At 41.5% G+C, this 25,715-nt stretch overlaps 1 protein-coding gene across 1 annotated transcript in view; it reads left to right on the top strand.

The window, feature by feature from the left end:
- Positions 1-25,715, top strand: part of TGFBR3 (transforming growth factor, beta receptor III) — a 213,384-nt gene that overhangs the window by 170,531 nt on the left and 17,138 nt on the right. The window contains exons 8-14 of the mRNA XM_008581287.1: positions 3,514-3,703; positions 5,809-6,131; positions 6,559-6,711; positions 9,717-9,860; positions 10,020-10,178; positions 13,542-13,841; positions 16,834-16,954. Coding sequence (XP_008579509.1) covers positions 3,514-3,703; positions 5,809-6,131; positions 6,559-6,711; positions 9,717-9,860; positions 10,020-10,178; positions 13,542-13,841; positions 16,834-16,954 — 1,390 coding nt within the window. The remainder of the gene's footprint in view (positions 1-3,513; positions 3,704-5,808; positions 6,132-6,558; positions 6,712-9,716; positions 9,861-10,019; positions 10,179-13,541; positions 13,842-16,833; positions 16,955-25,715) is intronic.

Below are 25,715 nucleotides of genomic sequence, written 5' to 3'. Positions count from 1 at the left end.
TGTCCTCCAAATGACAGAATGGTCAAAAGAGATGCAAAGGGCTGTGCTGTGGACAAGAATGGGAATGCTGGACATGGTCACATTGTCATGTCCAGCTCTGGCTCTTTCCTCAGGTCCCCTGTGGACCATGCATAATCACTTTTTGGCAGGAAGTACCTCTAAAACATAAAAGAATAGATGGAAGAAACTTGTTAGAGGTTCCTCTTACACTATTTCATGTGGCCTCAGGACTTTAAGGATGGTGATGGCCAGCTTGTTCTTAGGAAAGACCTTTTTTATTTGGCAGGAAGTACCTCTAAAACATAAAAGAATAGATGGAAGAAACTTGTTAGAGGTTCCTTTTACACTATTTCATGTGGCCTCAGGACTTTAAGGATGGTGATGGCCAGCTTGTTCTTAGGAAAGACCTTTTTTTAAAAATCCCAGTAGGAACATGCACTGCACCCTTTCTGGCCAACCCCTTCCCCCACACCATCAGTTCTGATGCAAGTGGGGGATGGGGTGCAGAGGCACTTAGACTCTTTACCTAGCTCACCATCTGTCACAAAACTGTGACTGGGAGAGATGGTGGTGGTATTTGGAGACTCCACTGAACACCCCCATTTGGACTAGTTCCTCTAAGGTTGGAAAAAGCCTGGGCACTCAGAGAGATGCACGGTGAGGAGTTTGTCCAAGGATGAAAACTAGCTTGCCTGCCATTGTCCCCAGCTTGCTGCTTTATAAATGTGTAGATAGATGTCTAGCTTTTTTTTTTTTTTTTCCTTTTTGTCTTTTTTCGTGACCAGCAACGGATCACAACCCTCAGTGTCGCGCCCGTACCGGACCAGGACCGGCAACGGGATCGCAACCCTCGGTGCTGCGCCCGCACCTCGCTCAGCCAGTGAGTGGCCGGTCTGTATGTGGGATCCGAACCCTCGGCGGGAGCGCCGCCACGCTCCTAAGCGGCGCACTGTAGCAGTGTGCCACTGGGCCGGCCCGAAAACTGTTTTGTTCTAGTAGTCTTTCTTTCTTTCTTTCTTTCTTTTTTTATTTGACTGGTAAGGGGAACGCAACCCTCAGCATGGTGTGGTCTGCACCAGGCTCAGCCAGGGAGCGCACTGGCCATCGCTATATAGGATCCGAACCCGCGGCCTCTGCGTTACCAGCGCAGCATTTTACCGAGTGAGCCACAGGGCTGGCCCCTCTAGCTTTTTAAGTCCCAAGGCATAATCACTAGGAGACATATTGACAGCTTCTAGATTTAATGTGGAAAGGTGTAAACAGATCACTCCATATTGGGGCAAAAGGACAGGTGGCAGTTATGATGATAGCATTCTGGAAATACGGTATTTTCTCAGCTGTCCAATGACATGAAAGACTAGGGCGGATGAGGCCACGCCAGCATTGTTTAGGCCAATGTTGTGATTCCAGCCAATCAAAACGATGTGCTGCTTTGAAAAGTTGGAAGGAACTGTGCCTAAGAAACTGCTGTTGACTAAAGGAATAAAAAGTTCCAAGAACGAGTTGGATCCTTCTTTACCTCATTTTAGTTTTCTTTCTTTCTCTCTCTCTAACCCTTCCTTTCCCCCGAGGAGTTTTCTCTGAATCAGAGTAGGAGCTAAAATATTCCAAATCTATGAAACTGAGTCTACAGATGTCTGCAGAATGTGGTTAAGGTTCTGTCTGGTTCATTGCATGCAGAGGTGGTGGTTGGTCAGTCTGGCAGTTTTCCCTCAGATAAGCACTTTGGGTAATAGAAAAAGATACCGGGTGAGATCCTTTAAGCTTTGAATTGAAATATAATGTGTCCTCAGCTAGTATCCCACAACCAAAAAGACCAGAGAACTTAGAGCCTGTGAATCTTTGATGGTTTTACAGTGGGAACGGATTAATATTTAGTCATGTTAGGGGCAAACAGAATGGGAAACAAATGAGGAATTTAGGAAAAATGCTGCATGTATGTAGGAGAAAATCATTGGGTGTAGAAATTAAAGTGATCTTTATACAGCATGAAAATGGCATAATCTGCGTGCTAGAAGGGCTTTCCAGCCTTGCTGGAGCAGTTGTTGAAACTGTGGTGCCTTCCCTTTGGGGTGCTCTCTGCAGCATTCGGTTCCCTCAGCCTGTGACAAGATCACTGCCACAGGACTCAGCAGGTGGTGGAGAAGTGTACCTTCCGTGTCCTGGTTACTTGGAGTCCATTTATATCTTTCTCTGAAAATATTTCTGTCATTTTAATTTTGCAACTGATTACCCAGTAAAAGCTAACTTTATGGCCTACTTGTATTACTGGGTAAAATGTTGATGCTTAGAGGGATAGTGACTTAATTAGTTAATATTTTAGAACATAAAATGTAAGCATATTCAGTTAATAGAGTTGCAAATGAATATAATTACAGGATTGCTAAATTGATCATAAATTATAGATGAAATATGAACACTTGTTTATATACAGTTGTTTTANTGGCATAATCTGCGTGCTAGAAGGGCTTTCCAGCCTTGCTGGAGCAGTTGTTGAAACTGTGATGCCTTCCCTTTGGGGTGCTCTCTGCAGCATTCGGTTCCCTCGATGGCATAATCTGCGTGCTAGAAGGGCTTTCCAGCCTTGCTGGAGCAGTTGTTGAAACTGTGGTGCCTTCCCTTTGGGGTGCTCTCTGCAGCATTCGGTTCCCTCGGCCTGTGACAAGATCACTGCCACAGGACTCAGCAGGTGGTGGAGAAGTGTACCTTCCGTGTCCTGGTTACTTGGAGTCCATTTATATCTTTCTCTGAAAATATTTCTGTCATTTTAATTTTGCAACTGATTACCCAGTAAAAGCTAACTTTATGGCCTACTTGGATTACTGGGTAAAATGTTGATACTTAGAGGGATAGTGACTTAATTAGTTAATATTTTAGAACATAAAATGTAAGCATATTCAGTTAATAGAGTTGCAAATGAATATAATTACAGGATTGCTAAATTGATCATAAATTATAGATGAAATATGAACACTTGTTTATATACAGTTGTTTTACCCCATGGAATTTAATAGTTTATAAAGATGGGATAGTCTCTACACCAAAGTGACTACATTGTGCCATGTTTCATTTAAATCTAGGGGTGCAGGGAGTAGAAGCACAGGCATTTCTGGGCAATGTATCATGTACATCTGTATATTTTATGCATAATTTTAAATAAAAATAAGGGAAAGTTTGGTATATATATTTAGTATAAATGTGTTAATAATTAAAATATTAAACTGAGTATAGTAACAGGCTAGATGTACTTAGTATGTGCCTACTTAGCTGTCATTGGATTATTTTTATCAACACGAATAATCCAAATGTTATGATCAAACACAATGAATATATGTCTCTTAATCTGCTGTTAAAGGTTTTCACATCAGTGTTCTTGGCATGAGGAAAAGAGAGATGAAAAGAATAAATGCCCTCACCCACAATATAGAATCTATTTGTTTCAGATATTTAATTAATATTATTTAGAGCCCTGTTTATTTTGACTGATGCATGAAACCATGCTATTATCTTCAGGCTCCTAACAGTATTGGCTTTGGGAAAGAGAGTGAAAGATCCATGGCAATGACCAAATCAATAAGAGATGACATTCCTTCAACCCAAGAGAATCTGGTGAAGTGGGCTTTGGACCATGGCTATACTCCAGTCACATCATACACAGTGGCTCCTGTGGCTAATAGATTTCATATTCGGCTTGAAAACAATGGTAAGTATGACTCTTGTTTTTAATTGTATAAAAACTATTTCCCAAATGAAGCTTCCCAGTGGGGAATTCTTATTTCAATTTATGTGGGGCTGTTTTTCTGTTGTACATTTTAATAACTCACTTGACTACTTTTTACTGTAAGGCTTAAAATTACCTAGAATTGTGATAGATTGTTTTGAGGAAACTGTCTTTAATACAGATTTTCAGTTACATAGAGTGGATTGCATATTGGAGAACTTTACTGTAAATCATCTTCACTGTGATTACATTAAGAGTAAATTAGCCTGGGTTCTTCTCTCAGAGGCACCTAATTACTACTTACAGCTGAGGATACAGAGGGGTTAGGGCTGCAGGAAAGAAGTCCATGGTCAGAGGCTGTATCTGATAGGAAAATAGTCATAGGGACTTATACTTGGGCTTCCTTACCCAGAGGGAAGGCCGGAGTTACTACCCTAGTTTGATGGAGCGAAGTAGAGACTTAAGAAGTTCTCGAGGATTTCCAGAGTCTTATAGCTAGCATGACTTGAGCCCCAAGTTTTCTGATCTCCAGACCTGTTCCTCACCCCATGGTATCACTACTGAGTGGGATGACAATAAAGGATGGTTAGGAGTACAGGTTCAAGTCTCGGCTCTGCCATTCACTGTTTGGAGAGAAGTCGGTTAACCTCTGAGCCTCAGATTCCTCTTTCAGTAATAGGGGGGAAAATAGGACCTACGTTATAGGGTTCTTGTGAAGGTTTTTGTTAAAGTACACATTAAAAGCCCTCCAAAGCTGTGACTTCTTTTGGACCCATTCAGCTGTGGCATCCTTTACAAACAGATAGTATTAAAGGAGTGTTCATGTTCACTTCCAGCTTCCACTGAGATGAATTTGATCTCAAGCATACATCAGTTGGCTTTAGAAAATGGATGCAGAGAACACTGGGGAAATTTTTATTTTTTTCTTTAAATTGTTGGAAATATACAAAATACTGAGTATTGTTTGTACGGAAATATGTCTCCTCTTTGAGGGAATGTGTGCCTAAGTAGCTCTTTCTTTTCCCCATAGGGACTAGGTTCTAAAAGGCTGGGGTGCCCAGGTACTTGCTTAGCAGTCAAAAAGGAGGTAGCAGAATAATTTTAAAATACCACTACTGTTTGAAGAAATCTTTAGAGAAACTGTTTGAAACAATCTCTAGATTCAAGAAAAGTCCAGATGCTCCTCAACTTATGATGGGGTTATGTTCCAGATAAACCCATTATAAGTTCAAAATATCGTTAAGTCAAAAATGCATTTAACACACCTAACCTGTTGAATAGCCTCGCTTAGCCTAGCCCACCTTAAATGTGCTAAGAACACTTATAGTAGCCCCCAGTTGGGCGAAATCATCTAACACAAATTCTATTTTATAATGAAGTGTTGAATATCTCATGTGATTTATTGAATACTGGGCTGAAAGTGAAGAACAGAATGGTTGTATGCTGGAAGTATGGTTTCTGTTGAATGTGTATCACTTTTGCACCATCGTAAAGTTGAAAAAATTTAAGTTGAACTGTCGTTAAGTCAGGGACAGTTTGTATTTTAATGGCATTTGAATGGAATAATATTGCTTCACATAACTTACTCAAATCACAGGATTTTATATCTTGTAGAGACATAGAAATCATCTATCTCATCGGTTTTCAATCTTGGCTACACATTTGTAATCACATGGGAAACTTAAAACATAATAATGATTGGGTCCTACCCTAGAGAGTCTGAGTTTTAATTGGCTTGAGGTGCAACCTGGGCAATCAGGATTTTTTTTTTTAAAGCTCCCAGAGTGATTTTAATGTGCAGCCACAGTTGAGAACCACTGATCTAATCCAACTCCTTAATTTAAAAATCTGGGAAACTGAGGCAGAGAGAAGTAAGCCACTTGCCCAAAGCCACTCAGCTAGTTAGAGGAAACACCAGGACTGGCATTCAGGCTTCCAGACTCCTAATCACTTTTTTACATTGCTCGTGAAAAGTAATTTTACACCTGCCCATTCCATGCTAATTCTACCTGTTCTGCCTCTAATGATGGTGACTGTGGCCTGGCATCAAATGCTATTGATGTTTTGCCTTCTTCTGTCACCGCCAGAGGAAATGAGAGATGAAGAAGTTCATACCATCCCCCCTGAGCTGCAGATCCTGCTGAACCCTGCCCTGGAGAACCCGGCCATCCGGGGAGGGGGAGGCCGAATTGGAGGTCTCCCCTTCCCTTTCCCCGATATCTCCAGGAGAGGCCTGAAGGAAGGGGGAGAAGATGGGATCCCTCGGCCAAAGGACCCTGTCGTCCCCAGCATACAACTGTTTCCTGGTCCCAGAGAGCCAGAAGAGGTGCAAGGGAACATGGACGTTGCCCTGTCAGTCCAATGTGACAATGAAAAGATGGTCGTGGCTGTAGAAAAAGATTCTTTTCAGGTCAGTGCAGTCTCCTAAAGGACAGGAGAGAAGGCCACCTCCTTCCTCATCTTGCCCCAGTCTGTGTGTGTTATTTCCTTCTAGCTCTTTCACTTTTGAACTCCAGAGACTTGGTGCTGTTTTCTCAGTTGGATGGGCCCACTTCCCCTTGGCTGCGATTCTCGCTCAGTTCCTGTTGTTTTGAGTGGGGGTGGAGGGTAAGGGTTCCAGAACCTTGTGTGTCAATATTTTGCTGTTGAGTTTCCAAAGCCGACAGACATAACCCTTGGGCTGTTGAGAGGTGGTCAGCTGGGAAGAAGTAAGTGGGGGACGGGCATGGTGCGGGACTCTAGCGACCTTTACTTGGAAGACTGGGCAATGCATGTTAACTGTGTGCAGCAGAACTGCCTGTGGGCCCCCATTATGTCTTTGGTGGCTGTTGTTTCAGGGCAACAGCTACTCAGGGATGGAGCTTACCCTGCTGGATCCTACCTGCAAGGCCAAGATGAATGGCACCCACTGGGTTTTAGAGTCTCCCCTGAATGGCTGTGGTACTCGGCACCGGCGGTCAGCCCCCGATGGTGTGGTTTACTATAACTCTGTGAGTATTCTCCAGAACAAAGCTTTGCCCTTTGCCAGAGCCTTGCTACATATTCTCTTAAAATTAGTCTTGATGTTTCTATGAAAATGAGGCGAGGCATATACCCTAGGCCTGAACAAAGCCAAGTATCAGTTAGCAAAACGGGATTATTTTGACCCCGAATGCTTTTGTTTTATTAGCTTTATTGGTGAGTCTCTGGGAGTTGGAAGACCTTGTTTTCTCAGCTGGAGTTGTGATCTCACCAATGCCCTTCTTCCATCTCCCGATGGCAAAGGTTCACTGGCAAGGTGATTATGATATCTTTCTATGGCCAAGCTGGCCTGGTCCTTCTGGGGATAAAATCCAAGGCCTCGGGCTGTGAGTGAGCACCTCTGCACAACTGAGCTAACCAGATGCGTGGTCTCTCTGGCCTCCCCAAAGTGGGACAGCTTCTCCTTCCTCATGAATAAAGATCCAAAAAGAGTATTTAAAATCTGGAAATGGCCTTTAAGAAATTATCATCAAGTCTCTCTCTACACCTCTACGAAGTTGAAGAAATTAAAGAAATCTCCTACTCTGGAGGTTACCTGGAAGAAAATGCCACAGATTTCCCCCAGTGATAATCCATTGCAATAGCTACCCTTCACTTTCCAGAAATCGTTCTTCTCAGTTCATCTAAATCTATTCTCTTCAGATTAAACCTATTCTTTTAGAGATGGAGACTAGGCAGTGAGTATTAAAAGAACTCAAAGCATGAAATATCAAAAGAACTTTAAGGCGCTAACTTTGCAGTTTGGGTTGTACTTTTGATGGTAAAAATAAGGCTCAGAGATCCCTGTGTCCACTTCGACAAGGTACGTGTGTCCATGTGTTACTCCAGCTTTGACACGGGAAGGGGCGGGCTGTGGCTGCTAGTTCTTTGCACTGCCGGTCAAAGATACACTTGACCCAATCCAGAGAAGAGGTTGGTGATCGGGTCCTCTGGTCAGTGTGGTTCATGTGGGGAGTGGCTCTTCTGTGAGCCCGAGTTTATTGTTCCTCAGAGAATCTTAGAATGTTGGAGCTGGAGGGAACCCTAAGATGATCTCATTCAACTTCCTTATTTCACAGGTGAGGAAATTGAACTCCAGGGGGTTCAAACACTTACTTAGAGAATGGAATTTGAGAGACTAGTTAATGGCAGAGCCAGGACTGAGTTCCAGCTTCCTGACCTCTTGTCCACTAAAGTTTCCTCAACACCAGGCTGGCCCAGCTTATCTCCCTTTGTTACTCAAATAATTTGTTCCTCAGAGAATCTTAGAATGTTGGAGCTGGAGGGAACCCTAAGATGATCTCATTCAAATTCCTTATTTCACAGGTGAGGAAATTGAACTCCAGGGGGTTCAAACACTTTCTTAGAGAATGGAATTTGAGAGACTGGTTAATGGCAGAGCCAGGACTGAGTTCCAGCTTCCTGACCTCTTGTCCACTAATGTTTCCTCAACACCAGGCTGGCCCAGCTTATCTCCCTTTGTTACTCAAATAATTAATTTATTAATCTTTGACTTCCTGCTAATTACAACATTAATCTTCTTGCAGTTATCCAGGTTCTCCAGATATAATGAATGTCATATATTGCTGATATACTTGATTTTAGTATTTTAAAACTGGTGTCCAAGTTAACACCAACAAGGCTATGGAATCTGTTAAGTAAAAAAATTGTCAGTTGCTTCAGGAGAGAAAGCATATCATGACCCCTTAAAGTCCCTTCTCTCTCATATAATTTTATTTTCTTTATTATGATGTCCAGGGTAAGCAATATCTTAGGTACTTGCATTAGTTGCATCAATACTTTCTTTTGAGGACCTGGTAAAGAAGGGAGAGGTGGTTTTCCTTTATTGTTTTCATATTCTATTTCTTTCAGTGAATATTTTAGCTGTTTGTTCCAGTTTTATTTGTTTGCAGTAATTTTCAGACTTCCTATATATTTTTATTTTGCATCACCTTTAGAATCCAAACATGTGAAGTTAGAATTTTATTTATGGAGTTATGGTCTTTGGGTGAATTTTTTCGTCTTATTTAGAACTAACCCAGGAATAATAATTTCGACCGATGTTAAGATTATTATCCTGGAATAAAACACAACGTTCTTTTCTGCTGCATCTATACACCATACAGAAAGATATTGGGGAAGAAATGAGCAAAGATACATGAGCACAAAAGAAAAGATGAGGAGAAGATTGGCTGCAAAGTGAACATTAGGTCCTTGTCTTCTAACTTAAATTGAACTTTCTACAGATCTTAAAGGATACAAGTAACAGTAGCCAAGTCTTAGCATTTCTTAGACTTTTTAACATAAAGACCCTTAAGGAGAAGCCCCCTCTCAAAGTATAGGCAGGTGTATTGACAACCCTGTTCAACTACATTTCAGTATTTAGTGTTTTCACACTATTTGAAATAATTTGTAATTAGTATGGTTTCAAAATAAATCTGTGTTTTTCACAAGGGAAAATACAAATTTCCATTCACACCTTAACTTGAACCTTATATTGGGCTTCTTATTCTTTATTGCTTTGAAGATGAAATCCTAAAAAGCTTAGAGTTTTTTATTTTAAAGTCAGATTTTTTTTTTTCCTTTTTTTGTCTTTTTTACTGACCGGTAACGGGATCGCAACCCTCGGTGTCGCGCCCGTACCGGGGACCGGCAACGGGATCACAACCCTCGGTGTTGCGCCCGCACCGCACTCAGCCAGTGAGCGGGAACCGATCTCCACATGGGATCCGAACCCTTGGCGGGAGTGCCGCCGCGCTCCCAAGCGGCGCACTCTCCAGTGTGCCACCGGGCCGGCCCTAAAGTCAGATTTTTGATTTACCGGGAGTGCCGCCGCGCTCCCAAGCGGCGCACTCTCCAGTGCGCCACCGGGCCGGCCCTAAAGTCAGATTTTTGATTTACATCTAGATTATGACATAGGTGTGGGTGTGAGGTAGAACCAAATGCATGTGGTTTGGTGTTTTTATAACATGGCTGTGCTTTCTTTGCCTTTTAGATTGTGATACAGCTTCCATCATTCCCTGGGGATAGTAGTGGTTGGCCTGATGGTTATGAAGATTTGGAGTCAGGTGATAATGGATTTCCAGGAGATGTGGATGAAGGAGATGTTCCCTTATTCAGCCGACCAGAAATTGTGGTGGTAAGGGTTTGTTTTCAGTACGCAGTTTGTGGAGAATCTTGTCTACTTGGTTGATGTTAGTTAGGGACTATCAGAAAATGAAATTAAATGTTAAAGCTATTGGGCCTTCGTCTTTCACATCAGTGTGCTTTATCTTCATCTGTTTGGGGTTTTTTCTAGTTTAATTGCAGTCTGCGGCAGATGGGAAGTCCCAGTAGCTTCCAGGACCAGCCCAACGAAAACATCACCTTCAACATGGAGCTGTACAACACAGATCTCTTTATGGTGCCCTCCCAGGGTGTCTTCTCTGTGGCAGAGAACGGACACATTTATGTTGAGGTGAGACCTGAATATTATCCTTGGGCTTTTAGGTCAGTGCTGAGTTGTAGTTCCTCAGACATTAGCTGAAGCTCCCTGAACAGACCTCTTCCTGCCCCTCCTCATAGCTCTGACCAGCTCTGGGTGAGGGCTTGGCTCAGAGAATGCTTCCACACTGATTTCTAACCAAAGCAGGAAATTTCAGGATTTAATGCATTATGCTAAATGGAGAGTTTTATAGATGAAAGTTAAAAAAACAAAACCAAAAAACGGTGGAGTGTGAATTCTCCTAATAAAGCCCTGTCCTTAATTTGTCCTTAGCATTTTTGGAACAGTAGTTCAGTAGTTGCAATGTCAGAGTTAACCACTGAATATTTCAAACCACCTCATGTATTATCTTTTAAATTGCACTCATAAGTGAAATGCTGTTTGCTACTGTATCTCATGAATAGTGCTTTTCCCCTAGATCTTTATCTATCTATATAAATTTACTAAAACTAATACTTCCTATATATAACAGTAATAATAATGTGTAGCATAAATCTGGAATTAGTGCAAAATATTAGGCAGTGGTGGTAATAATAATAACAGCTAATGTTTACTGCAGACTTATGATGTGCCAAACTCAAGTATTGTAGTAGTTAATAACTTTTTAGAGCAATCCTGTGAGACAGGACTAATAATATCTCTACTTTATGGATGAGAAAATTGAGGCACAAACTTGTCCAAGGTTGCACAGCTAGCACCTAGCAGAGTTCAGGTTTAGAGTTCTTACTCAGGCCGTCTGGCTGCAGAGCCCACACTGTTACCCACTGGATGCTGCTATCATTTATTCTCAAAGCAGCAATTAAAAGGGGAGAAAACATAACTTCTTATGAATGCAAACACGTAGGTTCACAGATTGGATTCTAGAGAAGATAAGTCTTATGGCACCAGGATGTCTCCTATTTGGTGTGCGCTAGGTAAATACAACATCTTTAGTGTTTGAACTGGGCATATTGTCTGCTGGTCTTACAGGGAAGTTGTAGTCTGATGAGCTGGTTTTGGCACTAAGCTGCGAGCTAATGTTCTGCTTCACTGTGGTGGGGGGGAGAAGCTTAGGGGGTCGAAATGGGATACTTCCATATGTTAAAAGTAACTTCAGGGCACATATTTCTGTTTTGGAAAGATAAATAACTCACACATGCACTGACTCTGGAATGGAGCCTGCTGGCTTTAGATTTGTTTTCCTTGATCATGTGGATTCTGCACCCCCACCCTCTTTTTAAACTCCCTGTTCTGAGAGTTCTTCTCTTTGGGTGCACCTCCACTGGGGAAAATGTGCAGCTTTCTACATGCTGTTCATAATTGTAGATCTCTTGTCATCCAAGATAGCCATTTTCCTCTTGCTTTTCTGGCTGCACAATCCACATGTGCAGTTGGTCAACGACTCCCTGTTGTGCTATGGATTTTAGGTGTGTTGCTTAAGTGCAGTTAGTTCTTTTCCAAATGTGTGCCTGGCTTTGCTAATTTATAGCTTTGTTGTTTTATGCTAATCAGTGGCCAGTCTTTCTAGTTTGTCTTACTCAGGATATTTATTTTCCCCCATCCCTGCAATGCTGGCTTACTTGAAATAGATTGTTGGTAGGTTTTTTTTTTTTCTCGTTTTTTCCATTTATATCTTTTCATATAGCATCTATATTTTTCATAGTTAAATTTGGTAACTACAAAGAAGACATTGTCAAGTGATAAAAAAAAAATAGACTAAATCTTTTTGCTACCATTTTAAACATCAAGTACGTTGAGGAGAATTTGGAGAGGGGGAAATGTTATAAACTGCTTTATTTTAAAGTTTTTTAAAACTACCTAATATACAAAACAGAATCTGTAAATGTTTTGCTAAGTAGGATAGCAGTTATGCCTAATCTTTATTTCCCAATTTGAACTTCACTGACAGTAGGAAAATTTTTTACTTAGATTAAGTAAAACTTAATAAATCATTGACTTGGTCTAAGAACTATTTCTAGGCCTTTTCTCCCAGCCACCCTTCTTACCCCCTCCCAGAATGAGCCCTTTTTAGTAATAGGATATATGTACTTTGCTATCTTTCCAATAAGATAGAATATCTTATTTTTCAGATATATTGCAAAAATAATGCAGTGCTAATATTTACAGAATGTCACCACAAGGTGACATCATCATAATCCTCTTCATTAGCATCCTCCTACATCTCATCTTCATTCCTGAGGGTCCTGTAGTTAACCACGTAGGGATCTTTCACGATAGTGCTGCAAATTCAAAGCCTCATGCAATGTCAGGGATTTCCCCTGAGAATCTCAGAATGGAAAGTTTGTTTATATCTTCATGTCTTTTGAAAGGATTCTGGGGCTATCAGCCTATGGGTAAAGACTAACTTTATTTCTAAAGTGTTTGAAGTTTATTTTGATCCTAAGTTTAGTCAAGGAATGAGGCATAGATGGGAGGGGCAGTTCCTGCAGTGATCCATGTGTCACCAAATGGAGGATCCAGTCTGGTCCAAGGATTTTAGCTGAGTTCAGGATAGTTGAGGTTTGAATTCTGTTTACTCTTGGCTAAGCACTACTTCCTGTTTCTAAAGAAAAGAACCTTAACAAGATTTGGACATAGCCCATGGAAGTGTTTTATAAGAGGGAAGTGTAAATGAGTCGGAAACGTTTCCAGATTAGATTTCCCTTAAACAACCCCTGGGCTTAAAGAGTGAAGGGAGAGTGCTTGGCAAAGCTGGTTGGGACCTTCGAGCAGCTGGGACACTTTGCCAGGCCCATGATGACCACCACATTGCACTGTCTCTGACATTCAGCACCAGAGGCCAGCTCTGCCTGCTCGCTGATGAAGCAGGACTTAAGATCAATCTGTAGCTTTACTGTAATGTTTTAGGCTTATTCTGACTTGTTGCAGTTTAGAAACTGTCTTCCCTGCCTGGGTTAAATGGATTCTGCCTCTGTACTCTAATTTTTGAACACTTTTTAAAAAGAGCTTGGCTTACAAGTAATACACTATTATGACAGTAGAGGCTTTGCCTGTTGGTGTTTTATTTAGGAAAAATCACTTTAGGTGCATGATTTGCATTTATTTTTTATCTCTCGGAGGACTTATGGGAGGTTGGAGAAACTTATTCATTTTGTGTTTGAATTTTCCAGGCTGGCTTTTGAACTAAATCATTCACTATCATCATCCATATTAAGTTTAAATGGAAAATATATTGCTTCAGTGAGTGTGTTACTTTTGTAATTAGAAAGAAGTCTATATGTTATGAAAATAAGGCAATGTCTCATCCAAAGGACTATGTTGGTAAATTGTCCTTGTGCCTAAAGTAAAAGTGAGATGCTAACTCGTTTCTGAATTGATCTTTCTGTTCTTTTGTAGGTGTCTGTTACTAAGGCTGACCAAGAACTGGGATTTGCCATTCAAACTTGCTTTATTTCTCCATATTCAAACCCTGATAGGATGTCTGATTACACCATCATTGAGAACATTTGTCCTAAAGATGAATCTGTGAAATTCTACAGCCCCAGGAGAGTGCACTTTCCTGTTACACAAGCTGAGATGGATAAGAAGCGATTCAGCTTTGTCTTTAAGCCCATCTTCAACACCTCACTACTCTTTCTACAGTGTGAGCTAACATTGTGTACCAAGAAGGACAAGGATCCCCAGAAGCTGCCGAAGGTTAGTGGGTCTCCCTCCATTTGGACTGTTCTTTTGACATTGTAGGTGAGGCAGTAACCTACCAGAAAAGTTTAATCCCAAATTATTGCAGTTTGAGGTTTTGGTTTTTGCCCTATTGAAGTAATAAGGTCAGTGTTAGCAGGGAGCTATGTTTTATGGAGTCTTAGAGGATAAATCCTGACATTATGATTTTTTTTTTTTTCCATGCATGCTACTTAGTAGTACCTTACGAGTGATAAATCAAGACTGTTTTCCATTGAGGGAGAGAAGCAGGGAGCTATGTTTTATGGAGTCTTAGAGGATAAATCCTGACATTATGATTTTTTTTTTCCATGCATGCTACTTAGTAGTACCTTACGAGTGATAAATCAAGACTGTTTTCCATTGAGGGAGAGGTCTGGCTTTATCTTTGCTATTCAGCTAGTGTGTAGTGCCAAAAGTACAGCAAGCCCAAAGGACGAGTTCAGAATGAGGATTAATTTTTCCAGGTCCCGCTGAGACTTGTATTGCAATTGTTTTTTGACCTTCTTATAATCGGTGACTCATCTCAGGAGGACTTCTAAGGGAAACTAACAAATATTTTAATTTTTCTGTTTTGTATCAGTTCATCATGTTTCCCTCTTGTCACTCCCCCTATTGAACCAGTACATTCTGTTGCCATAACAGATATCAGAACCGTTTGACTTTGCTGGAATAGCTGTGTAGGGGAAATCTGCAAGGTTAGTTATGATACCTCATTAGGTTGACGTTGTGTATGAAAGTATCTTCTGCCATAGTTTTGTTTCTGTGATCTGCCATAATTATGTAAAATTTCATAAAAATCAAGCTGCATCGTTATTAATGTACAGATGGAATTTGCTCATTGAATACACAGGTTGTGCATTTCTCTGATAACACCAAAGAGAACTTTGTTTACATAAGAAAATATAGCAAGTCTTACTATAATCATTAGGGAGCACATGTAAGGTGATTTGGACTGTATTCATTAGTTTGCTTTTGGAAACATTGATGTCTTAGCCACATGAGCATTCACCTTCCAGTGGCTGTCAAGGTGACTTAGTGGGCAGTGGTAGAGAACCACAGGGAATCCAGTGCTTGACCATGGGACCAGCTGCTTCCTGCAGGGAGAAGGATACCTTTTAGGAAATAGGGATCTAGTGGGGGAGGCCTGGCAGTTACCAGGGATCTTTGCTAGTAGCTTTGGCTGTTACCTCTCTGAGCCTGGCTTGGAACAGACCAGCTTCACCATGTGTTAATCTGAGAGAACTAATTCTAGTTTTTCCTTCCAAAACACTCTAAGGAGAGTTCTAAGTGCCAGGGGATGACATGATGGGTTATGACCCTAAGCCTCAAGTTGCCACTTACTCCAAGGCAGGACACAGTGAAAAGAGCACGGGACTGAGAAGGCCTGATGCTTTCTAACAGGACTTCAAGCAAGTCCCTTGACCCATCAGAACCTGCATGTCCTCATCTATCAAATTGAAATAATTGGCCAGCCACCAAGAAAAATTGTGACCGGTTGGTTAGCTTAGTTGGTTAGAGCAGTTTTATAACATCAAGGTCAGGGGTTTGGATCCCCACACCTGCCAGCCACCCATTCCTGAAAAAAAAAAAAATAATAATAGTGGCTTCCCTCCTGGGTAGAGGAATGACTGGGGCAATAGATATAAAGACAGTCCACCATTTATTGAGCGGATGCAATTTACTAGCAGTAGGGTGAGCTGCTAGTTCTATCTTCCTGTTTGCTGCTCATAGGTCATATTTCCACATTTCCAGTGACTTCTGGGTGCTTTCTCTGACAATAGAGAGAGCCAAAGAATCTTCTAGGAAAAGGTCTCAAAGATCATTGAGTCCAAGCCTGCCCTTTGCTGATGAAACTGAGGCCCAGAGAGTGAAGTGTCTTGCCCAGGGTCACCTACTGAGTTAGACGTAGAATCATAGACTCTTACTTAAATGAAGAACTAATAGGAAAGTAAAATAAAATAGGAAAGTAAAATGCAAATCTTTTCAATAATCATGTCTCTCCACAGAAAATTCTTTGTTTCCGTATACAAAAGAGCTATCATAAAGGCTTTCCTTTTTTTTGGGGGGGGGGTTACATATATTATGTGTCTGATTTGTGTGTTGCTCATAGCAGCAATGACTTTGCTTTTTTGTGATTGGAAAAGTTGTAACTTAATTAGCTTTTCACGATGGCTTGCTATAGATTTTTTAAATAATTGATATATTTCTTATATAAAAGTGAATGGGTATCATTTACATTAGAATTTTACCTATTGACGAACATCGGCAAGGAACCAAGGTTATCTTAAAGAAAAGGTACTGGAATGTGATTATACTTTTCCAAAACAGGTATAGTGGGGCCTGGCATATTCCTTATGTTGGAGGCCTTATAATAGCCAGAAATGCTGAGCTCAAGTCCTCCACATCTGGGCATGACTCCCCAGGACCTGCATTTTGGAACATTGAAAGCCGATGACCCTGGAAAGTCTAATTTTCTATGAGCCTATACCAGGATTAAAACAAACAAATTTGCCAACATAATTATCCATTTGGATAACAAATGTAAAATCTGTCACCTTTATAACAGAATATATGAAGTTTCCCACAGTCACAAATTACAAACATGAACCATTTGTCTGAAGCCACCTAGGTGAAGGGCCAATATTAGTCATATAGTTTCTCTATTTTTCAAACTATATAAAACTGAAACCTCTAGTTGTTTTGTGGGAAGAATGGGGAAGGGGGAAAAGAGCAATATTTATAAACTTTTCAGTGATATTTGCATCTTCAAGTGCAGCTGAAAATACACTGGGGCTGCCACGATACCTCCCATATTATTTGGGGTTCCTTGGAAAACACCCAGATCTGTTTTTTTCTGTGGTAGACAGCTGTGGGCTGTCTGATGAGGGCTGCAGGACAGCTGTGAGGCTGAGCTAGCGAAGGCTCTTCTGAGCGGCCCCTGACCCTGCCCTGCTCTGCCTCCCTGCAGTGCGTGCCACCTGATGAAGCCTGCACCTCGCTGGATGCCTCAATGATCTGGGCCATGATGCAGAATAAGAAGACGTTCACCAAGCCCCTTGCTGTGATCCACCACAAAGCAGAATCTAAAGGTGTGTTTTGGGAGGCTCAATCAGAGATTGGAGCTAAGGGCTGCTCATTAAGAAGATCCGGTACCATAAATCAGGGTCTTGTTTTATTCAATGATAAATTTTGGGTCAATTAGTAACTTTGGAAGAGGATTCTTTGCCCAAAGAGACTTTTCTTTAGCTGGTTCCCCTGTTGCCGTTATGGCTGAGTTGTGAATGATACATTTGCAGAAATTATTTGCAATTTAAAAAAAAAAAATCAGATCAAGGCCAATTCTGTTCCTGTCATAATGTTACCCTCCCTAGCATTCAAATATGCTTCCTTGAGTATGCAAGAAAGGGTTAGTTGCAATGGGAGTAGGAGAACCAGCTAAAGAATAAAACTGGGAGTTGCACACAGTCCACAGCTTACCTTTCCGTCATCTACTGGTAATGGTCGTGCTAGCTAGAAGCTATTGCAGTGCTTTGTCAAAATCATGGATGCCTCTGCAAAGGTGTACATATGTGAACATCATCTATCTAAGGTGTTGCCGCAGAAGGAAGATTGAGAACCTCTGCCTAAATTATTTTATAACTCAATTTTCATAATTGTACACAATCACATTTGTTGCTTGAAGCCAAGGGTGCCTCTTCCTACACTTGCAGGAACATTCAGCAAGCTGCGTCTTCTAGGAGGAGAGGAAGGATGTGCCCTAAGAGGTATGACATTAGTACCTGGGAGGACAGGCAGGGCAGAGCCAGACCTGGCATAGGCCAGGCCAGCCAAATCAGTAAAGAAACAGAGCTAGGCCCTGAGGATGTTAGGAATGGACATGAGGCCCTGTGGACTGTATGGAAAACATCCAAAAGGAACCTGCATCACAGCTCCAAGGGGAATATACCAGCAAGGACATACCAGGCAGCCGCCAACATCTGAGGGGGTGGAACCAAATGTCCCATGGTATATCTGGGCAATTATAGTTGTTGCTGTCTAGAAACAACCTGTCACTGTTCAGAAACATTGCTGTTTAAGGGTGTCAACTGAGAGAAGACTGGGAGAGTTAAAGTAGATTCCAAGCCTCCAGGGTTAGCTATTTCAGGGCTAGAGCTGCAGACTGCCTCTCAGAACCCTGAGGGGCTGAGAGGAGTCGGGGCACCAAGGGCCTTGACAGAAGCCAGGAAGCAGCCAGGCCCCAGTTGCAGGGCATTAGCTGGGAGACCTGCTAGGTGGTGGGGACACCAGCTCTGGGGTTTCAGGTGGCCCTGGGATGGCACTTAAGATCTGAGCATTGTTGGGTTGGGATTTGGCAAGAAGACTAGGCAGCAGGAGCAGCTCTGGAGCCACCAGAACCCACCAGAACAGAGGCATGTTGGTGCAGTTCGGTTTCTTATTTGGTGAGTGAACTTTGTGGAAATAGCAGTGCCATTACGATTGTCATATCTGGCCCACCAGAACCCACCAGAACAGAGGCATGTTGGTGCAGTTCGGTTTCTTATTTGGTGAGTGACCTTTGTGAAAATAGCAGTGCCATTACGATCGTCATATCTGGTGGTGGTGTCTGCCTCCCTCCTGGACACATGCTCACTTCAGAAAGGCAGAGGGTATTGGGGGAAGGCACTGGCTTGGAGCCTGAAAGCTAGGCTTAGGGCTTTACTCTCAGCTTTCTCCGCTAACTGGCTGTGGGACCTTGGAGAACTCCCTCACTTCTTTAGGCTTCATTTTCTCTATCAGGAAAGGAGGGGTTTGGACCAGATGACTTCCAGAGGCTTTTTCAGCCATAACATTCAACTATGCTGTTTGAAGAAGCAAAGTAGTTTTTATTTCATTTCCCAGCCATCCTAAGGTTGCTATGAAATATACGTTTATCGGTTCCTCAGCAACATTTTTGTTGTTTTACTTTTATTGGTTGGTTTTCAACCATTTGAAAGTTATAACAGACACAGTCTTTCTATAAATGGCTTGCCCAAATTGTTCCTTTTTGTTGGGTTCAGGGGAAAGAAATAAGAATAAATTACTTATGTTGCAAAGTAATCACAATTGTGCAACAGCTGGCTCTGTTTTGTATCTGAAAGTGGTTTAACAATAGCAGCACTACCTCCTACTCCATCTGTTACACTTACCTATTTTGAGAGAGGTAATTCAGCTGGTAATTGAAGGCAGCAGCTTGCTTTTTCCCATGCCAGACAATAATTAGGCATTAATAGTGTAGCAGTATGACTTCCAGCAATTCATTCATTCTTCTTTTAAGTCTGGTAGTATTTTTCTAAGTAATTCTCTTGTAAATTAGGTAATTACTTTTATTTAAACTTAGTATAATTATACCAAAAGTTTAATGTTTTCTTTACATAAAAGTTCAAGAGGAAAAGTTTTACCAAATATTCATGAGATTTGCTAATTGAGACTAGATTTTAGTGGAAAAGCATGTGGGTGAAGAAAGTTTATTGCTTAGGTTTGTTAAACAAATTAAGGAGGTTGAACTGTAGGCCAGCATCCCAGGGACTGTATGCAAATTAGTATTCTAACTTTACACTGAATTAGGTAAGTTTTTTTTTTTTTTTTGCAGTTTTTAGCCCTGTGAGTGACTCCTCTCACCTTTTGTGTTTATTTTCCTTTGATTCTAAAATCATTTTGTCTCAATGCAGATCATTGAGTCTGCGCTTACTCTCTGCCTCACAGTGGATTGGAATAGTCATTTGAAAAGGGAACGTGACCATTTGCCTAATAGCATGGGTTTATTTGAATAATAACGGGGTCATGAATGTTCTTCCTGCCAGACAGCTTTGTGTGTTTACTGTAGAGTCTGTGGGAGTGAGGCAGATCACTTACTGGGATCGACTTTTTGTCCTTTTATTACATAGGTGCTCTTTGAAGGCCATGCCAAAACTCCAGCTCTCCCTGGCCATTTGGTTCATCTTATTTTTCAACACTTGGGTTTTCTAGGGCAAACAGATAAAGGCTCTGGTTGGCAATTTCACAGCCAGGCAGAGAGCTGCTCTGTGGCCACCGCCACCAAGAGCATGGCCATAACTTCAGGTGGTGATTCTTCCTTCTGTGGACAGGGAGAGCAGGCCATCAAGACTAAATAAATAATTCTGGGTCCCTTCTCTGGGCCACTGTTTTTAAAGTAACCTTTCTGAGCACACTTTTGCCACCTTTCATCTCTAAGTCCCTTGGGAACAAGCATTGGGCTAGAATTTTTTTTTTACTAAAACTTTCAGCAATAGTTGATGGTGCTGGTGGTGTTGAAGGTGTTGGAACTGATGATGATAATCTAATGTGTGTTCAGCATTTACTTTGTTCAAGACTCTGTGCTAAATGTTTTATGTGGATTGTAATATTTAAAACTTGGCCAAAGTCACACAGCATAGAAATGTTGGATCTGGGATTGAAATGGCACTTTGATTCCATGGCCTGTGCACTTAAACCCCATTCCTTATCCAGATGGAGGTTGAGTCTAGTTTTTAATAAAAATTACAAGCGACATAGGCATTTGCCTCTTCCCACCCCTCTTCCTGCCCCCTCTTCATCATACCATAGCACATTGATATTCACGGTAACACCCAAATACTGTAAGGATTATGAACTGAAAGGAAGATGGAGAATTTTAGAAAAAAAGTCTGTTCCCCCAAAGGGTAAAGATGTTGTAAACTGTTTAAGTGTAAACTGTTTAAGAGAGTATTTTAAGTGCAGGAGAAGTTCTGTGACTTTGAACTGTAACTCACAAAAAAGCCCAGAAAACATGAATAGTTTATGCACATCATGGTTTATGCAAAACAATTAAAATAGTTGAGGTGGTGCCATCCTATCATATTTTCTTAAATATTTTGAAGTATAGGCATGTTAGTGCTGTTTGCTTTGGATGCTGTGAACACTTTTTACAGCATTTGAGAACACTTGGGTGTACACAATGAAAAGGGTTACACCACATCAATGGTGATTTTTAAAAAGTGGTGAAAGGGAGGAGTAATCATTTCTCTGAAACTTATTGCACATATACAAAAACGTGTACACGTAAAACAGTAAATATCATTCCCAAATTTGCCATAATTTATATACAATATTTAGTTCTTAGCAAGTTAAATGTTTGAAATACTGAATCTTCTCTATATTTCCACCACATAACTTGTGAAAATAAAAGCGCCTGCATATCATGAACAGTCAATAAATGTTGATTTCCTCTTTTTCCTCTCAACCTCTCAGCCAAACTATGGGTTTTTTTGGGGGGGATGCGGAGTGGGGAGTAGAAGGGAAAGTTGAGAACGTTAGTTGTAAGTTAATCCAAGAGAGGCGTTACCTTTTGGAACACATTTGATTTTTCCAGAACAAAAATGCTGTAAAGGACCTGCCAGGTTTTGTCCTTAAGCTGAGGTGGAGATGAGGGGAAACTGAGCCGAAAGATGGTAGAATGCCTAATTGACAGACTGAGGCCTTCAGTCAGTCTCTGTCCAATAAGGGAGGGAGGTATCATAGGGATTTTTGAAATCCCTATTTTGCCATGTGCTTCACATTTAAAAAATTTTTATTTTGGAAATTTCCAAATGTATACAAAAATAAAATAGTAGAATAAACCCCCATGAACCCATCATCTGGTTTCAACAATTATCAATTCGTGGCAAATCTTGTTTTATCACTTCCCATTGCTCACTGGATTGTTTTGAAGGAACCCCACACATTTAATTTCGTCCATAACCTCTAAAAGTTAGGAGCCGTCAAAAGATCTTGAGTAGGGAACAGATGATTAGATCATTTAAGAGGTCTATTGTGAAAGCTGTGTGAAGATTGGCTTGCTCGGGAAACTACCCAATAATAAGATACAAGTGATATTTATGGTTATTTATTCCAAAAAATGTTTATTGAGTACCTGCTATATGCTAGGCATATGGTGAGTGAATTATCCTGACTTTAAGGCCTTTATAGACTAGTGCACGGTTTCACAATCTCAGCACTATCAACATTTCGGGCTGGATAACTTAGTTGTTGGGGGCTGTCTTGTGCATTGTAGAAAGTTTAGCAGCATCCCTGGTCTCTAACCACTAGACACCACTATCAACATGGCCCCTCCCCCCCAGTTGTGACACCCAAAATGTTTCTAGGCATTTCCAAATGTTCCCTGGGGCAAAAGTCCCCCCCCAGGTGAGAACTAGTATAGTGACAGGATGCTAGTAAGTGAACAGGCAGTTGCAACGAATGTCACATACTGAAAGAACCCAGAGAAGGGATCAAATTACAGTGAAGTAAAGTTAGTAAAAACTGTATCTTAAATAGGACTGCTAAATGCCTCCTGAGTTTCCAAAAGACTTCCTTTCCCCATCCTTCCCTCTTAGCCAAATACCAATAGATGTGGGTACCAGTTTGATGCCTGCTCAGTCTTATGGTGTTTAGGAGAACAGAACTGAAAACGGAGGCCAAAAGCTGTGGTTAGTTACTCATGCATAACCCCAGAAATATCCTGTTTATGAAAACCATGCCTAACAATCCGAAGAGGGAAATTTTGGTTCTAGAGGTAGACCAAAATTTGCTCAGAGCATTTGAAAAGATTTAATTCAGAATGTTGATTATAGTTTGTTCTTTCTGTAAAGAAATCTTTATTGTTAAAATTCTCTTTACAGCAATAGCTAGGATTCCATTCTTACAATCTTATCCTGAAGCCAAAAGTAAATATTGTTACGTCCACGCTTTTCCTCTCGGCATGCCAGCGTGATTATAGGGTTCCAGTGGACATCAAACTATTTTAGTCATACTCAGGGGTTACTGCCGATTTTGGAGCACAGGAGTTAGAGGATACAATCCCTTCACCTCAGTCCTCACCAGCGTGATTATAGGGTTCCAGTGGACATCAAACTATTTTAGTCATACTCAGGGGTTACTGGAGATTTTGGAGCACAGGAGTTAGAGGATACAATCCCTTCACCTCAGTCCTCAGCCTGTGCTTGTTGTTTGGCACTGAAATTGTGAAGGAACTTTACCCGGGAGAATGAGCAATGACTGTTTCTGTTTAGCTGTGTGCAAAGGCCCCTATTTGGGGTGGGGGTGGAGGATTAGATCATAACACAAGTCCATTAAGAATTTTTAAACAATGCCATCCATCACACAGGCCTTGCTTTAAAACCTAAATTCTTAAATGTGAGGTCTTTTTAGGAGGAATCATTTTTAAACCACTTGAGGATTCTGAGTGACAAAGTTTAACCACGGGTGGTTGATTGGATGGAACTCTTCCCAGAAGTGTGTGTATTTCTTATTTCTCACAGGATCCACACTATAGAGACCTTTAAATGCCTTTGGACTTAGTTTAGTGAATCAAACTACAACTTCTTGAAAGTAGGAGAGTTTTGTGAAAGTAGATACCTCTACTTCATAGGGTTTTTGAGATGAAAGTGAAACAATATAAGTGAAGGCTTTTTGTCAATTGTTAAACACTATACAGATGTACAAATATAAGGTGTCACCATTGTTATTGCTGCCAGTAAGTCTGATGGGACCAAACTCCCAGGAGAGAAAGTGGATTCTGTAGTTAGTGTAGTTAGTGTTTGTTCTGCATTCTGAATTAGATTTTCTTAGAAACACACAATCATTTTTATTTTCTTAGTAATTTTATTTAAGTATAGCTTTTGCATATATCCTCATCCTGGGGCCACCATGTTGCACAACTCCAGGGGCACCATTCAGTTGAGTGGCTCTGATTCATCCAGTAGCATTCCTTCCCTTAGAGCTGGACCATTGATAACTCAGCTGCAAGAATGTTGATCAACCCAGCTGAGATGGTTAGTCCTGAGAATTTACAGTCCTGTCTCCTTTCACCCTGTCTAGCTTCTTTATTTTTATAAGCATCAACTCAAATGCTGCTTGTTTGGTCAAATTTTCACAAGTTCTTTTTGCTTCACTGTGGATTCAAATACAAGGTGTGTGTCCCTTCTTTATTGTCTTTTTTTTTTGTTTGTTTTACTGACCGGTAATGGGATTGCAACCCTCAGTGTCGCGCCCGTACCGGGGACCGGCAATGGGATCGCAACCCTCGGTGTCGTGCCCGCACCACGCTCAGCCAGTGAGCGGGAACCGGTCTCCACATGGGATCCGAACCCTCGGCAGGAGCGCCGCCGTGCTCCCAAGCGGCCTACTCTCCAGTGCGCCACCGGGCCGGCCCGTCCCTTCTTTATTAAATGAAAATGGAGATGAAAAGAGAGGTGCTACACATGTATCACTTTTAAACTCTAAAGGGCACGGACAGTCTGTGCCAGGATTCAGCATGCTTTTTCTATAAAGGGCCAGAGAGTGAGTATTTTTGGTTTGTGGCCCATACAGTTCCTGTCCCAACTACTAAGTGGGGCTGTTGTAGCGTGAAAGTAGTCATAAACAGTATGCAAATGGCTGTGTTCACTTGAAATTTCATTTATGGAGTAAACTTGAATTTCATATAATTTTCACATGTCATGAAATGTAATTCTTTTGATTTTTAAAAAATCATTTCAAAATATAAAATCCATTCTTAGCTCATGGGCCATACAAAAATAAGTGATGGGCTGTAGTGTCCCGGTCTATGCCATTGTCACTGTTGAGGATAATGAGTAGTTCCTCAACCCCCAGCTAAGCATAGAGCAACACTCATCACTTTGCCTGCCATGCAGGAGTCTGGAATTCTGGTTTGATCCCTGCCCTGATGCTTTCCACTTGTGACCTTGAGCTAGTCTCATGATATAAGTCTCAGGCTTCTCAATTGTAAAATAGAGACAAATATCCTTTCTTCTGCCTCCCTCACAGCACTGGTGTGAACCTTAAATGAGATCTTGGCTGTGTAGCATTTTATGAACACGAAAGCATTATAGAAATGTTGAAGCATTCAAACATTTTAATAGTCTTATTCTTAGTTTGCTCTGTTGCCTCCATTTTCAAAATGCGTATCAACAATTTTGATGTTGATGGGGGAAGGGGGAGGGGGAAGAGAAATTGGTAAAGGGACTCAAACATCAACTACCTTGTATATTGATAAATTAAAAAATTTTTAAAAAGCCAGAAACCCCCCCAAACAAACAAACCAAAAAAAACAAAGTGTATATCAACATTTTCATCATCCTTCACCAAACAGTTGAAGGCCTAGTCTGTGCCAGTCTGAGCCCCAGGGATAGACAGATGAGTAAGAACTAGAACTTGCCCTCAGGGCAGGAAAAAATAGAAAATTACAGTGCGATGTGGCACGAGTGCAACAGAAGAGGGAGGGAATGAGCAAAGGTGGAGAGACCAGCCCTGCTGGGGTAGCGGTGGAGCCGGGAGAGTCAGGGAAGCCTCCCAGCGAAAATGCCAGCAAAGTCGATCTAGGGCAGGAGGGTGTTTCAGGGGATGGCTTGCAGAGCATGATGACATGGTGCACCATGGAGAATTTGGGGAGCTTAAATAACCGAGTATGAGGAGCCCCACATGGGTGAAGGGCCCCCTCAGGAAAGGAGGCTGGGGAGAGGTGGGCAGAGGAGGGAGCAAGAACTTTGTGTGCCCGGGGAATAACATGATCAGCTTTGGGCTTTGGAAAATTCACTCTGGGGGGCAATGCAGAGAGGAAATACTTGGGGGGGAGGGTGGTGGTGGAGACGGGGGGACTCTGTGATAATGCAGGTGAGCGGTGAAGAGGAGCGAACTACAGGACCATAGCGTTAAGGACAGAGAATAAAGACACTTCTACAAAACATGCAGTGAGCGGTGAAGAGGAGCGAACTACAGGACCATAGCGTTAAGGACAGAGAATAAAGACACTCCTACAAAACATGCACATTAAAGTGGAGTAATAATATGAATTCACTAGAGAAGCATAGAATTTGA

This window comes from Galeopterus variegatus, unplaced genomic scaffold, assembly GCF_000696425.1.
Source record: "Galeopterus variegatus unplaced genomic scaffold, G_variegatus-3.0.2 Scaffold2316, whole genome shotgun sequence".
Taxonomy (NCBI): Eukaryota; Metazoa; Chordata; class Mammalia; order Dermoptera; family Cynocephalidae; genus Galeopterus; species Galeopterus variegatus.
This window is presented reverse-complemented; position numbering and strand designations above follow the sequence as displayed.